The sequence below is a fragment of the Orcinus orca genome, chromosome 1 (assembly GCF_937001465.1).
Source record: "Orcinus orca chromosome 1, mOrcOrc1.1, whole genome shotgun sequence".
NCBI classification, from domain to species: domain Eukaryota; kingdom Metazoa; phylum Chordata; class Mammalia; order Artiodactyla; family Delphinidae; genus Orcinus; species Orcinus orca.
The window spans coordinates 180,134,274-180,148,189 of NC_064559.1; the positions used below are offsets into that span (position 1 = coordinate 180,134,274).

Sequence of the window (13,916 nt, forward strand, 5' to 3'; positions counted from 1 at the left end):
AGTGCAGAAATCAAAGCTAAAGTGAGAAACAAGGCTGTCATCTGTGCTCATGTGGCTTCCTGAAGAGACAGACCTTTCTGAAACCAAGACAACCACAGATCAGGGTATCCAACGGGAGCAGCAGTTTCTGGTCCCAGGAAAAGCCAAGAATAAAGGCAGGTGTCCGACAGTACAAGAGCCAGCACATCTCCCAGTGATTAGAAAACCTTTAATACCGAAAAGGAGCTCAGTTAAAGGTTACCTAATTCACTCTGCCAGTATCACTAAGGAATGTGTTCTGCAGACAGTGCAATTCAGAATGATGATAAAAGACTCTTCCTTAAGCAAATAGTGAAAAGTCCTCTTTCCCAAGAATCTAAACTCCTATAGTGGAGCATCTACTACCACTGCCACAATATGTCCTGTGGGAAAAGAAAGGTGTCTACTTCCATATGACAGAGAAAGAATACAAGAAGGGATGGTTTAAAATGGATGAGGATAGCCTGGCTTCTGGACTGTCCTTAACCACAACAGGAAAACGAGGTAAAGAAGGTCTAAGGAGAGAAGGACTAATGTAGCCTCTGCTCAGAAGGTGTCACAGAGCCTTGGCATTCTGCCATGAAACGTGCCTCTTGCTCAGATGGGACAGATGCATTTCCTAAGCTCCCATCTGGACCCCAAAAGAAGTGTTACAGAGCAGATCAGGCAGCAACAAGGCAATGAGAAAGCAGCAGAAATGTCAGCGGGTGATCTAACCCAAACGTGGCCCCCCTTTAGCCCCAGGTGCAACGGTGCGATATGCTATCAACACCACCCCACCTGTCCCCTCCACATGTGAACATGCCATGTGAACAAGGCCGTCCACACAGTGCACATACTTCCCCACTTACCATTTTAACTTTCTCAAAAACAACAGGTTCCATTTTTTTCTCCGGAGCTGGTTCGCTCCCTCTTTTCCACTTGTCATCTTTTTCTTTCTACGATGATTTAACAAAACAAGACAAAGAACAGGCCCCATGGTGACTAACAGTTCAACAAATTATAACCTCAAATGGCCCAAAAGGACACAAATATCCCTACTGAATCTGATGTAGGAGTCTGACAAACTCGGGGTTTCTTGGTGTGAGGCATGACCGTTGGCCTCTTCCACCCTGGCCTCAAGACTGCAAGAGGCATCTTTAAAATTTCTTAAGCACCTCTCTCCTTGTTCTGTCTAACACACTTATGACCGCTAGTGTGCAGATGGGGTTATCTACAGGGGTTAAACCATTTCACCGGTTTTGCTGCCCCTTTTTGACCCTAGTTTAACTTGCTCAACTTGGCACAGGGGTGAAAACTGTTCATCTTAATCGGCATACAGCCTTTGTGATTTTCTAACTTCCATCAAAAGTTCTCTCCCTCTTCATCTCCTTTTTTAAAAATAAGAAGCTTAACCAAGCTTAAAGATTAGAAAAACAAAAACCAAGAAAATAAGGCAAAAATGAGTAAAAGGATTCAAGTATCCCTTTTAGGGTGTCCTGAATGCATCATCTGTATAAAACCAAAAAGCACATCAAAACCAGAATATTAGAAAGTCTTTCTCAGTTTTTGTTACTTTCAGAGGCATTCATAATACTTTCACAGATTATACCGTTACTGGTCACATTTTTATCATCAAATCTCAATGCATAACAGAGCCACAAAGTAAACAAGAACACAGGCATATAAAAGGAAGTAGAGGCGGCGGAGGCGGGGCTCGCGTCGGGCGAGCCGCAGGCAGTGGTCGAGGAGGCGAAGCGGCGGACGGCAGCCCGACAAATAGCGCCCGCACTGCGGCCCACGGGACCGCGCCGCGACCTCCCGGGCCGGCGCCGAGGACCGCCCGCCGCCGCCGCCGCCGCGCGCGGACCAAGGTTATGAACGTGATTTCTGATGAAACTGGATTGGAATAATTTTCATGATTTTTGTGTATTTATATATATTTTAAAATTTTGCATTTGACTTAAAGTGCCGTGAGAAAATCTGGGTGTTGCAAGGTGATGCTAGCCACCTCCTTGATTTGGGTGCTCTTGGATATGTTCCTGCTGCGTAACTTCAGTGAATGCAACAACTGTGATGAAAAATAGAGAGAGGACTTCCTGCTGGGGATGTTCTAGAGCCAGTACAAAAGCCTCATGAAAGTCCTGGAGAAATGGGGAAACCAGTCGTCATTCCTACTAAAGAGGGTCAAGAAAAGATGAAAGACATGTTTAAAATCTATCAGTTCAATTTAACGGCAAGTGAGATGACTGCACTCAACAGATCTTTACCAGATGTTAGGTTAGAAGGGTGTAAAACAAAGGTGTATCCAGATAATATTCCTGAATACAAGGAATATTATCACAACAAGTGTGGTGATTGTTTCCCACAATGAGGCTTGGAGCACACTTCTGCGAACTGTCCATAGTGTCATTAATCGCTCACCAAGACACATGCGAGATGAAATTGTTCTAGTAGATGAGGCCAGTGAAAGAGACTTTTTGAAAAGACCTCTAGAGAGTTATGTGAAAAAATTAAATTACCAGTTCATGTCATTCGAATGAAGCCATGCTCTGGATTGATCAGAGCTAGATTAAAAGGAGCTGCAGTGTCTAAAGGCCACGTGATCACCTTTTAAGATGCTCACTGTGAGTGTACAGTGGGGTGGCTGGAGCCTCTCTTAGCCAGGATCAAACATGACAGGAAGACAGTGGACTATCCTATCATTGATGTGATCAGTGATGATACTTTTGAGTACAAGGCAGGTTCTGACATGACCTATGGCGGATTCAACTGGAAGCTTAATTTTCGCTGGTATCCTATTCCCCAAAGAGAAATGGACAGAAGGAAAGGTGATGGAATTCTTCCTGTGAGAACACCTACAATAGCAGGAGGCCTTTTTTCAATAGGCAGAGATTACTTTCAGGAAATTGGAACATATGATGCTGCAATGGATATTTGGGGAGGAGAAAACCTAGAAATTTCCTTTAGGATTTGGCAGTGTGGAGGAACTTTGGAGATTGTTACTTGCTCACATGTTGGACATGTGTTTCAGAAAGCTACACCCTACACGTTTCCAGGAGGCACAGGGCAGATTATCAATAAAAATAACAGATGACTTGCAGAAGTGTGTATGGATGAATTCAAGCATTTCTTCTATATAATTTATCCAGGTGTTACAAAGGTAGATTATGGAGATATATCACCAAGACTTGGTCTAAGACGCAAACCCCAATGCAGACCTTTCTTTTGGTACCTAGAGAATATTTATGCAGATTCTCAGATTCCACATCACTATTTCTCTTTGGGAGAGATATGAAATGTGGAAACAAATCAGTGTCTGGATAACATGGCTAGAAAAGAGAATGAAAAAGCTGGAATTTTTAACTGTCATGGTATGGGAGGTAATCAGGTTTTCTCTTACACTGCCAACAAAGAAATTAGAACAGATGACCTTTGCTTGGGTGTCTCCAAACTTAATGGCCCAGTCACAATGCTCAAATGCTACCACCTAAAAGGCAACCAACTTTGGAAGTATGACCCGGTGAAATTAACCCTGCAGCCTGCGAACAGTAATCAGTGCCTAGATAAAGCCACAGAAGAGGATAGCCAGGTGTCCAGCATTAGAGACTGCAATGGAAGCCAGTCCTAGCAGTGGCTTCTTAGAAATGTCACCCTTCCAGAATTCTGAGACCAAATTTACAAAGAAAGAAAAAAATAAGGATTGACGGGGCTACCTCAGCATCCATTTCTGCCACATTCTTAAGTAGCAAAAAAGGAAAAGTGCTTTCCTCCTGTAGGATGTAGGGTTTATCAGCCATTAAAACTTAGACTGCTCTTGCTTTCACTAGCTGTGAACCGGCCCTCCTGTCCAAGGATACGAAACTACGTAGTAGCAAGACTGTGCACACTGATGTTTACAAGATTGGAAGAGTCTTCCATCAAGAATCATTGTAGGGCTTCCCTGGTGGCGCAGTGGTTGAGCGTCCGCCTGCCGATGCAGGGGACACGGGTTCGTGCCCCGGTCCGGGAGGGTCCCACGTACCGCGGAGCGGCTACGCCCGTGAGCCATGGCTGCTGAGCCTGCGCGTCCGGAGCCTGTGCTCCGCAACGGGAGAGGCCACAACAGTGAGAGGCCCGCGTACCACAAAAAAAAAAAAAAAAAAGAATCATTGTAAAGAATATTCAGACTGAAACAATCTACGAAATGTGATTTCCAGAGAGCTGTACCTTTTATGGTTTGCTTGCACATCAGTAATTTCTGCTGAATGTGCTGTTATAATGAAGAGACGTTCAAGATTTTTTTTCTGATTAGAACTGGTAGCCAGTGTATTAAATATTGATATAAAAAAATGAAAAAGAACTGGAACCAGATTCAGAATCATGAAAACATTTTTATAACAATTTAAAAAACTGTATTAAACAGGGTTTAAAGGAAATTAAAACAGAACTATGAGAAGTACAATTTGTTATAGTATCAAATTTCTATATAGATTTTATACCTCAGTGGGGAAAAATAACCGATTCCGATGACATTCATTCTGTTTTCACCTGTGATAGTCATGGATGCTTTTCTTTTCCCTTGGGGTGCTGAAATTGAGCTGAAAAAGTGGCTCTTTGAACATAGTTTTAATGCTTTCTACAGTTTTTTAAATTTAGTTTGTGGGCTGTTGGAATTGTAATTTTTAATTGCCTTCAAAATATGGAGATTTAAAATAACGTCTGGTCTCACTGAACAAGTTTGATATCTCAGTTGCTCTTGGGTCAACTGGCTTATAGACCTTCTCTCATACGCACAAATTTCTTATTAGATTTTCAACTTCCTAACTTGATTCAACTGATTATGCTTAATACCCAAGATTCATACTACTGTACTACAGATTTGTTTTTGCAGCAATAAATCTTCTGTTCTTTGTTTATGATTCCACTCAACAAAAGGCCTGTAGAAGTGATTTATTATTTGGGTATTTGGAGATGATACATTTGATGGTTTTTTGGAAAACTTTTTTCACTGCATACTCAGATGTGCTTCATTGTCAAGTGCATATTTACATTAGGTTCTTGAATTGTAATGTTGATCTGCTGCTTTTTTAAAAAATAAAATTTGACTAAAAACAAAAGGAAGTATAGCATACACATGAAAAATGGTCAGCCCTGCTAATGATCGAAAAGTGAAATTTAAAATTCATTTTGGGGGGAATTCCCTGGAGGTCCAGTGGTTAGAACTCTGCGCTTACATTGCTGAGGGCCCATGTTCAATCCCTGGTTGGGGAGCTAAGATCCCTCAAGCTGCAAGGCATAGCCAAAAAAACCACTTTTTGAGGGAGAAAAATCTTAATGATAATATCTAATATTGGTAGGGATTGAGTAAAACTACCACTCTTACCCAATGCTGAGAAGACAGTATAAAATAGCACAACTTCTAGAAAGTATATTGGCAAAAGTACAAAGAGATAAATACTGAAACCCTTTACCCTAGATAATACGGTATTTTGTAATGTATCTTAAGAAAATAATCCAAAACATGGAAAAGGTTATATACACCAAGAACTTCATCCCAGAATTTTATATGCTGAAGAAAAACTTAACCTTTATGCCACAGGGGAGAATAGTAAAATAAACTGTGATCTAGTTACTCACTGAATAAGATTCAACAATTACAAGTTGTGAAAATTAACAAGTAACGTTACAAAAAAAATGATCTGTTAAGTCGAGTGAAAGCAGGAGACATTCTATATAACTGTATTATAATTACGCCTCCAAAAAGTAGGAGAAAATGGGGGAACACACCAAAACGATAATCATTAGTAAAGATAAGAGTAGGCATGGATTTTCCACTTTAACTTTCATATTATCTATAAAGTGGTATTATAATCATGAAGAACACATGCAGCTATGTCTGTTTCATGCATAGTGTAATGCTTTAATACAGAACACTATTTCTTGAAGTTAAAAATGTCTTATCTGTCCATTTAAAAAGAATACTCTTTAATTAACAAAGCCAGTTTCTTTTAGATTTGATAATAAATGCCTTCACTTAGCAAATATTAATTCTTGGCATATAAATCTTTGCAAGAGTATTTTTTAAAAATCTAAGTACATCAAATAAAAAAGTTTGAAATAGCTCTTTGGCACATAGGAAATATTTCCTTCCTAAATGAAAACATTCAGTGAGTAAAACAGGCTGCTTTCATGGGTACGGTACACCAGCAACCTAATTACGAATGAACACTATCTATCTCCATATGGCTACTCTTTCCTCTTCTCCCACCTTCTGAATTATCTCAGATACCTTTTTCTGACCTTGTCTGATTTCATATGGTCTGGTACAATGAATAGAGCTAAGGAAACAGACCATAGTTTTCTAGTGAAAGGAAACGTTTGTGCTTTGGTTTCAAACCCTTTTTGATGATGCCATCCAAGCCACAGCTGTGCACTGGGTTAATTCTTTCTTGGGACAGTTACAATAACTTCCAGGTCCCTTTTCTGGATGACTGTGAGGTAAGAGTCCTTCATACTAAGTTGAGAAGGAATTATCTTTACCTAACTACACGTATTACCCTGCACTTGCCTACACTGAAATTCACCTCCCAGTTAGTGTCCTTTTTCACACAAGCTCAAAAGATCAGTCTGGAGCTGATTCCAATTAGCTTGACTTTAAATTACCTGGAAGGGCTTAGAGCCCTGTGTAAACTTAATGATTTCACTGGCTAGTATATCTTCCATTAAAATAAATAACAGATAGAAGATAGAGGATAGCTAGATAGGTCCTTGGCTAGAACTGGAGAATCCCATATTCTCCATACTTCCTTGGTTAGAGAAACAGTTAATTATTCCAAGGCAAATTTACTATAGAGTCTTGTCAAAGGCTTTTTGAAGGTCTAAATAGTCATATTGATTGGTTCCACTCTAGTTGTCATTAGTCAGGCATATTTTCTTCTTCCAGAAACCGTGTTGTATTTCCTCCCGTATGTTATACTTGTCCAGTTATCATACACTGTATTTCAGATTCTAACTACACGCCTAGGATGAAAAGTGTACTTGGCGACTGGGAGTCTCCTAAAACCCCCTCTCAAGAACAAGGGTCCCATTGGCAGTCTGTCGACACACTGGAAATAATATGCTGGTCAAACTGAAGGAAACTCTGGTGCTTTAATTACACCTAATTTTGTTGACGGCATTTACAGCAAAAAAATGCACGCACACACACACACACACAGACACACGTGTATATACATACACACACATATTATTCTGTTTGGTCTAGTATGCCCAACATGTCCATTTGAAGAATTTGGAACTGGGAATCACTAACACCTAAATCCAAATCATGGTAAAGAATTCACTGGTGGTTGGTCCATCCCTGCGGCAAAAGTTTGCTCCATGATACCTCATGGTCTTGATTCTATAGCTGGCGTTTTTTTTTCTTTATGGACTTAGAGTATATTGGTAGCTGTTCTTCAAATTCCCACCTGGGCTGATTAATAAGCAAATTACTTATTATGAACAAAACTTGAAAGATTTACAACCAACCCTAAAGGCATTGATGTCCAGACTTCGGTCCATGTATTTCTTCTTCTCATATTTATCTCGAATAAATCCCTCGACAGCTCTGCAAAAAGCTTATTAAGGATAAATCAAACAAATCTTTCTCATGGAATGACTATAAAAGGTCAATTTGTATCTCATGGAACATTGTTCTCCTCTCTCCCTCCTGCCTGGTTTCCCCATATGGCTCCTGTCTCTTCACGTGGGGTTTCCCTGACCAAAACCTTTAAATGCCTCCTTCGTGGTTACTGCAGGGAATCACCATTTCCTAGGATTTTCCTTCAGAGTAATGATAGCAGAAAATGGGATCAATCTTCATTTTGACATCAGTGGAGCCTGTGGCTGTTCTAGAATACAGGTAAAGCAGTCAGTTATCTATTTTAAAGTCCTTCAGTCAACAAGTCTTAAACAAAGGCACCCGAGTGCCCCTTATAACCTCTTGTGCCCCACTGCCAGATTCTGATCAGTGGATCCTCTGCAGGGCTCCAAATCTGCATTTAACAGGTTCCACCTGCACCCACCAAAAGCAAACTCTAACAAGATGGTCTACAAACCACATTTTGAGAAGCACTGCGTTCAGGGGGTTTGGTTTTGTGAGCTGGGTGCTATCTCCTTTTGAGGGGATGGGGGAAGAAAGTTATGGATTAACTGGTCAACAACAGTTAATTCTTTGAGCTAGGACATAAAAGGGTGTTAAAAATGAATGGTTGTTTTGCTAACTCAACATAGCACAATAAATATTCTTTTTATCAAACAATGGTTTCAGAGATCCAAAAATTATTAGAGATGTCACTTTATGGAAGAATTCACAGTGAACCACTGCAGTCTTAATTCCTGAACAGTTTTCCCCATGTGACACCACCATTCTGACATTAGACAGTATATGTGGACTTCCTGTGTGTCTTGGTTGCTGGAGAGAGGAAAAGCCAGACTTCGACTAATCCACATATAAATATGGCCCAGTCAGATCATGGGTTCTGAGTCTTGTGTGACTCTCCCAAAACACCAAAAAAACCACTCAGCCTTCTGAGTTGCTCCAGAAAAGATACGGGTCTATTTGAGGTCGCCGAAAGGTCTCAGGCAGGTAGGCTTCATAAAGTCGGTTTGCCTTTCCATTCCCCATCTCTTGCATGCACTGCAATAAAAAAGATGTGGAAACAAGGAATGTCACATCAGGAAAGAACTGAAAAACTTCTCACCCAATTGTACCATTTTACAATTGAAGAACCAACCTAGGGAGTGGGAGAACCGAGATTTAAGCCTGTCTTCTGGTTTCCAATCCATGATTCTCTCTGCTCTACTCCCAACCATTTACTTTCACAGCTGTCTTTCCTGCCACCCCTCCTCCTTTTATTGAAAGATTTGTCTGACAGGATACATTTAATTCAATAATAATTCAAGATCCCATGTGAAAGTCCAAGACATAGCTGCCAATCAAAATGTCTACTTGGCAGGCAATAATCAGTGCCTAATCAGGCAGGCAATAATCAGGAACAACTACAATTCTGAGTTTATAGCAGTAATTAACCTATTCCGTTGTAGTACCAATAAATGTGCTTCTCATTAGGCTTTTGAAAGACTCTTTAACACTTGTGAGAGAGAAATTCCAAGATTTTAAAAAATCTTCAAATTTCCAAATACCTCCATGGCATGTAATTTCCTTCATAAGATACAGTAAAGTGTAACTGGAAAATATAACTAACCTTTTAGTCCTTTAGTGAATCCATAAAAATAATCTAAAGTAACTTCTAAAGCCATTTTCTATTAGGAATAACCTCTTATTTCTAACACCAACTTTAGCAACTCGTTTTGTTTGGAGCTTCTTTCCCCCAAAACAAAGGAAAAAAAAATTTTTTTTTTAAATTACTTTAACAAGTTTCAATGCAGGAAGAGAATATAGAACAATGAAGCCACATCGAGGTGCAGCTCTTGGGCCAGGCTGGACTCACTAACTTAAGTTTCTCATGCCCAGCCCACCAACCTAACAGCAAGCAAGATTCATATATGCATTTCTGCAATAAAACACTATTATAAGTCTATGTGTTGGAGGGTTTTCTTCTTTTAAGTGAGTATCTAAAACTATAAATGTTAGATCTGCAAATGCCAAGGCCCTTAGAAAATAATCCAAAGATCCCCCTTTATACCTTCACAGATCCATGGGGTCCTAGTCCATAGACTATTAGTGCTTTGAAGGAAGCAAAATATAAGTAGAATAACCTGTGTCTTAAATACAAAGATTAAAAATGTTAAATGTGACATACGTGTTTAACAACTAAACTGTCCTTTACCTTCACCTTTATGCCCAGTTTGACTGAAATTCATCCGGAACTACTTTTACATGGAAATATGGGAGCAGTTGACTCACTCTTGGGCTGTGTAAATACCTGGATCTGTTCCTGAGTCCACTGGTCGAGGTTAACTGATTTTACCCTGGATATGTGCACCCCGAGATTCCTGTGGATTCCAGCACATCGAATGCAGATGAACACACCAATGTTCCAGGAGGCCCATCGTGGTCCTGTGAAGGTCAGGAACAGGGCAATAAAGTACCAGTTAAAACAACATTCAAGACCCAAAGTGGAATATTTAGGTTATCAGACAACATTTCTGCTAGAACATAAGTGAGAGAACTGTTACCACAATCATCTTTAAAAAACTTTTTTTTAGATTTTATTTTAATTTTTTTGGCTGTGCTGTGCAGCTTGCAGGATCTTAGTTCCCCAACCAGGGATTGAACCTAGGCCCTGGCAGTGAAAGTGCTGAGTCCTACCCACTGGACTGCCAGGGAATTCCCATAATCACCTTTCTTTAAAAAATTGGTTTTGTTCATTCCTCCAAGAATCAGCTTTCTTTAAGTTTAAATTTTTTTAAGTGTACAACACAGTGGTTTTTAGTATTCTCAGACAGTTGTACACCATCACCACTATCTAATTCTGGTGATGGTGTACACCCCAAAAAGAAATCTCAACCCCATTAGCAAGCAGTCCCCATTTCCTCCCAACTTCCCCCAACCCCAGACCCAGGCAACCACAAATCTACTTTCTGTCTCTGTAGATCTGCCAATTCTGGACATTTTATATAAATGGGATTATATAACATGTGGGCATTTGACTAGGGAGCAGCTTTTTACAGTATCTGATAATATAAGTGTTGAAATGCAAATATTATAATACTGTTACTCATGGTTTTTAAAAATCCCAGGAGAACAATGGGAAGTCATGTCACATTCTATTTAGTATCTTACACGAACAGCCCTCCCTCAAGAAACATTTCAATGGTAGTGAGACCTGGATTCAGTTTTCCTACCAGGAAAAAAGATACAGACATGCCATGCCAGCTCAAGGCTCAGCCTGAAATTTAAAACTTTGTTTATCTTCCCCTCCCAACCAGGCCTATAAAATATGCATCCAGATTCACTTACTAGGATCCTTTCCCCTCGGGCTGATGTCCCTACTTTACCCAACTACAGAATTATTTAGATTCACAATTGTCAAATAATAAAGACACTTATAGCAATAAAAAAGAAATCTCAGATATGTATTTCAGTAAAATTCTGTTACATAATCTCCCATCCCCTGCCAACTTCGCTCACCTTAATAATCACTCTGGGAAATTTTCAAACTCTTCTTCATAATTTTTATACAGGATAAAACTGACTTACTTTTATATGACGCCTGCCAAACACCTGCTGAAAAATCACTAATATTTCCTCTGCCATCATTCCACTAAGCAGAAATTTACCACATAAAGAAGCATGATGTCAAAGTTAGAGGTTTTGATAAAGAGGTGAAAAGACACTAATTGATTTTCTACAGAGATAAAGAGGACCTGCATTTGGAGCAACAAAGGACATGAGGTTTCAATTCTGCTGGACACAGATAATAGTTTGGTTGGTCTAAGGGTTTTGGCAGCAGTTTTAATAAGGGAATGCTAAAATCATATGGCAGAAAATTATTCTTAGAAATTTGAATCTGCAATTACTATAAGAATGTAATTTTTGGACAAAGATATTACTGATACTATGGCAAAAACTACAAATACAGAAGGCTCAAGTCCTCCTTATAACCACCAGGTGGTGTTCTCTGCCTCAAATTTTATCCCAATACCCTCTTATGCTCTAATCTTGCTAGGCTCAGATTTACCTTCTAAAAAGACCTTCAGTCCCTTCAAATCCCCAGATTTGCACAGTAGATCTGCTATGTAGCCAATAAACACACAAATGATCCACACACTTCTTTCAGTGGGAGTTAACATAAACACAAAACAGAAAACCTAAATAGATGTGAATGAGGTTCCTTAGCGTGCTGTATGTCTATTTTGGGTTACAGTTTTCATAAAGGAACTCAGATAAAATCCAAATTATACAGGATTTAAAAATGGGACCAAAAGTTAATATTTCATGTTTCTTTACCATTTTCCCTTTGCTCGAGATTCTAGAACTCATAAGGTAGTTACATTATATTTGTTTGCTAACAAAATCAGAAGCCAAAAACACTACTTAAAAGGTAGCTGTGGGACTTCCCTGGTGGTGCAGTGGTTAAGAATCTGCCTGCCAATGCAGGTGACATGGGTTCGATCCCTGGTCCGGGAAGCAACTAAGCCCGTGTGCCACAACTACTGAGCCTGCGCTCTAGAGCCCGCGAGCCACAACTACTGAAGGCCACACGCCTAGAGCCCATGCTCCACAACAAGAGAAGCCACTGCAGTGAGAAGCCCGCGCACCGCAATGAAGAGTAGCCCCTGTTCACTGTAACTACAGAAAGCCCGTGCTCAGCAACAAAGACCCAACGCAGCCAAAAATAAAATTAAAAAAGTCAAAAGTTACCTGTGGAATGTTATGCTATTTACTTCCTGACCCTAAGTCTGGAGAAGGTGATTCCCAAACATCTAAGCTACTGTCACAACTGTGGAATTTCTCCAGATCCCGTTCCAGAGTATTTACCGTCTCTTTGCCTTGGAGGAATACAAGACTAAATCCTGATATTCTGGAGCCACTAACAAGGCCTCAGTATAGAAACATAGGCAATAAAATTTTCATGAAAGGTCAGAGGAAGCCTTCTCTGCTCCCCCTCCCACATCCCTCTTACAACCTTTTCCCAGTGAAATACGGACAGTTCTATCTCAGACACTCAGCCTCCTTTAGTTTTAAGCCACTAGATTTATTAATCAATAACTGCACGCTCCATAAAGGATTCTGAAATTGGAGAAAGTGAAAACACAGGAGAGATACTTACATGGCTGAAAATATGGGAAAATGGTGTTGTTATTAAAAGCATAATCTTTGCAGCCAGAAAAAAACTTACATTTTGAAGGTCAGCTTCATCAATGATTAGCTGTGTGACCTTCAGAGAGATACTTAAGCTTCCTAAACCCCAGTTTCCTCATCTACAAAATGTGCACAATAATATTCACCTCACACTGCTGAGAATATGGAGGGGTAATAATAAAAGAGAGCTACATATAAGAACATGGCATAGAATGAGATTTCTGGAACCCATTTCCCATTCATCTCCTTCATGATAAGAGCATGTTTTGTTTTGTTTTTTAATTAATTTATTTATTTTTGGCTGTGTTGGGTCTTCGTTGCTGCGCCCGGGCTTTCTCTAGTTGCGGTGAGCGGGGGCTACTTTTCGTTGCGGTGCGCGGGCTTCTCATTGCAGTGGCTTCTCTTTGTTGCAGAGCACAGGCTCTAGGCATGCGGGCTTCAGTAGTTGTGGCACGTGGGCTCAGTAGTTGTGGCTCGCGGGCTCTAGAGCGCAGGCTCAGTAGTTGTGGTGCACGGGATTAGTTGCTCCGTGGTATGTGGGATCTTCCCCGACCAGGTCTCGAACCCGTGTCCCCTGTATTGGCAGGTGGATTCTTAACCACTGCGCCACCAGGGAAGTCTGATAAGGGCGTGTTAATGAATTCATATGTATAAGCCAACACTATGCAACACCACAGAATGCTGCTTGTTAGACAGGAATGTGAGTTCTAGTCCTTAAACGCCAGAATCAAAATCAACGGACTGAAGAGCAGAAAGAAACTTACCCTCGATACAATTTCAAAGTCTTCTAGAAAACATGAAATTTTAAGCAGCTTCTTTTATCGCCCTCAAAATATTCCTTGAGAATATACTACTTAAACCCCCAGCTGTTCCCCTTTTCTGTTATACGCCCCCGTCCTGCCCTGGTGTCCATACACGCCTCCACTGCACACACAGAGGAAGGTGGGAAGCTGACAGCCATCTGATGTGCCTGGATTCCACAGTACCTGGTACTGTTGCTACAAGGCCAGCCTACTTAAACACGGGATACATGCAAAGATAATCCAATTGTTCCATACACATTGGCCATGGCAACCAGGGAGAAAATATAAAAGATACCATTTTGAAGTTGAAAATGGAAAGAGAC

The 13,916-nt window shown here is 40.4% G+C and overlaps 1 protein-coding gene and 1 pseudogene across 2 annotated transcripts in view; one reads left to right on the forward strand and one right to left on the reverse strand.

Annotated features, from left to right (window-relative positions):
• SMAP2 (small ArfGAP2) overlaps nt 1-13,916 on the reverse strand; it is a 47,925-nt gene that overhangs the window by 7,737 nt on the left and 26,272 nt on the right. For both annotated transcript variants that reach the window (XM_004266392.4, XM_049698010.1), the window contains 4 exons: nt 9,909-10,042; nt 8,574-8,659; nt 7,510-7,588; nt 870-956 (listed from right to left, as the gene is read on the reverse strand). In XM_004266392.4, coding sequence (XP_004266440.1) covers nt 870-956; nt 7,510-7,588; nt 8,574-8,659; nt 9,909-10,042 — 386 coding nt within the window. The remainder of the gene's footprint in view (nt 1-869; nt 957-7,509; nt 7,589-8,573; nt 8,660-9,908; nt 10,043-13,916) is intronic.
• LOC105747850 (polypeptide N-acetylgalactosaminyltransferase 1-like) lies at nt 1,965-3,881 on the forward strand (annotated as a pseudogene).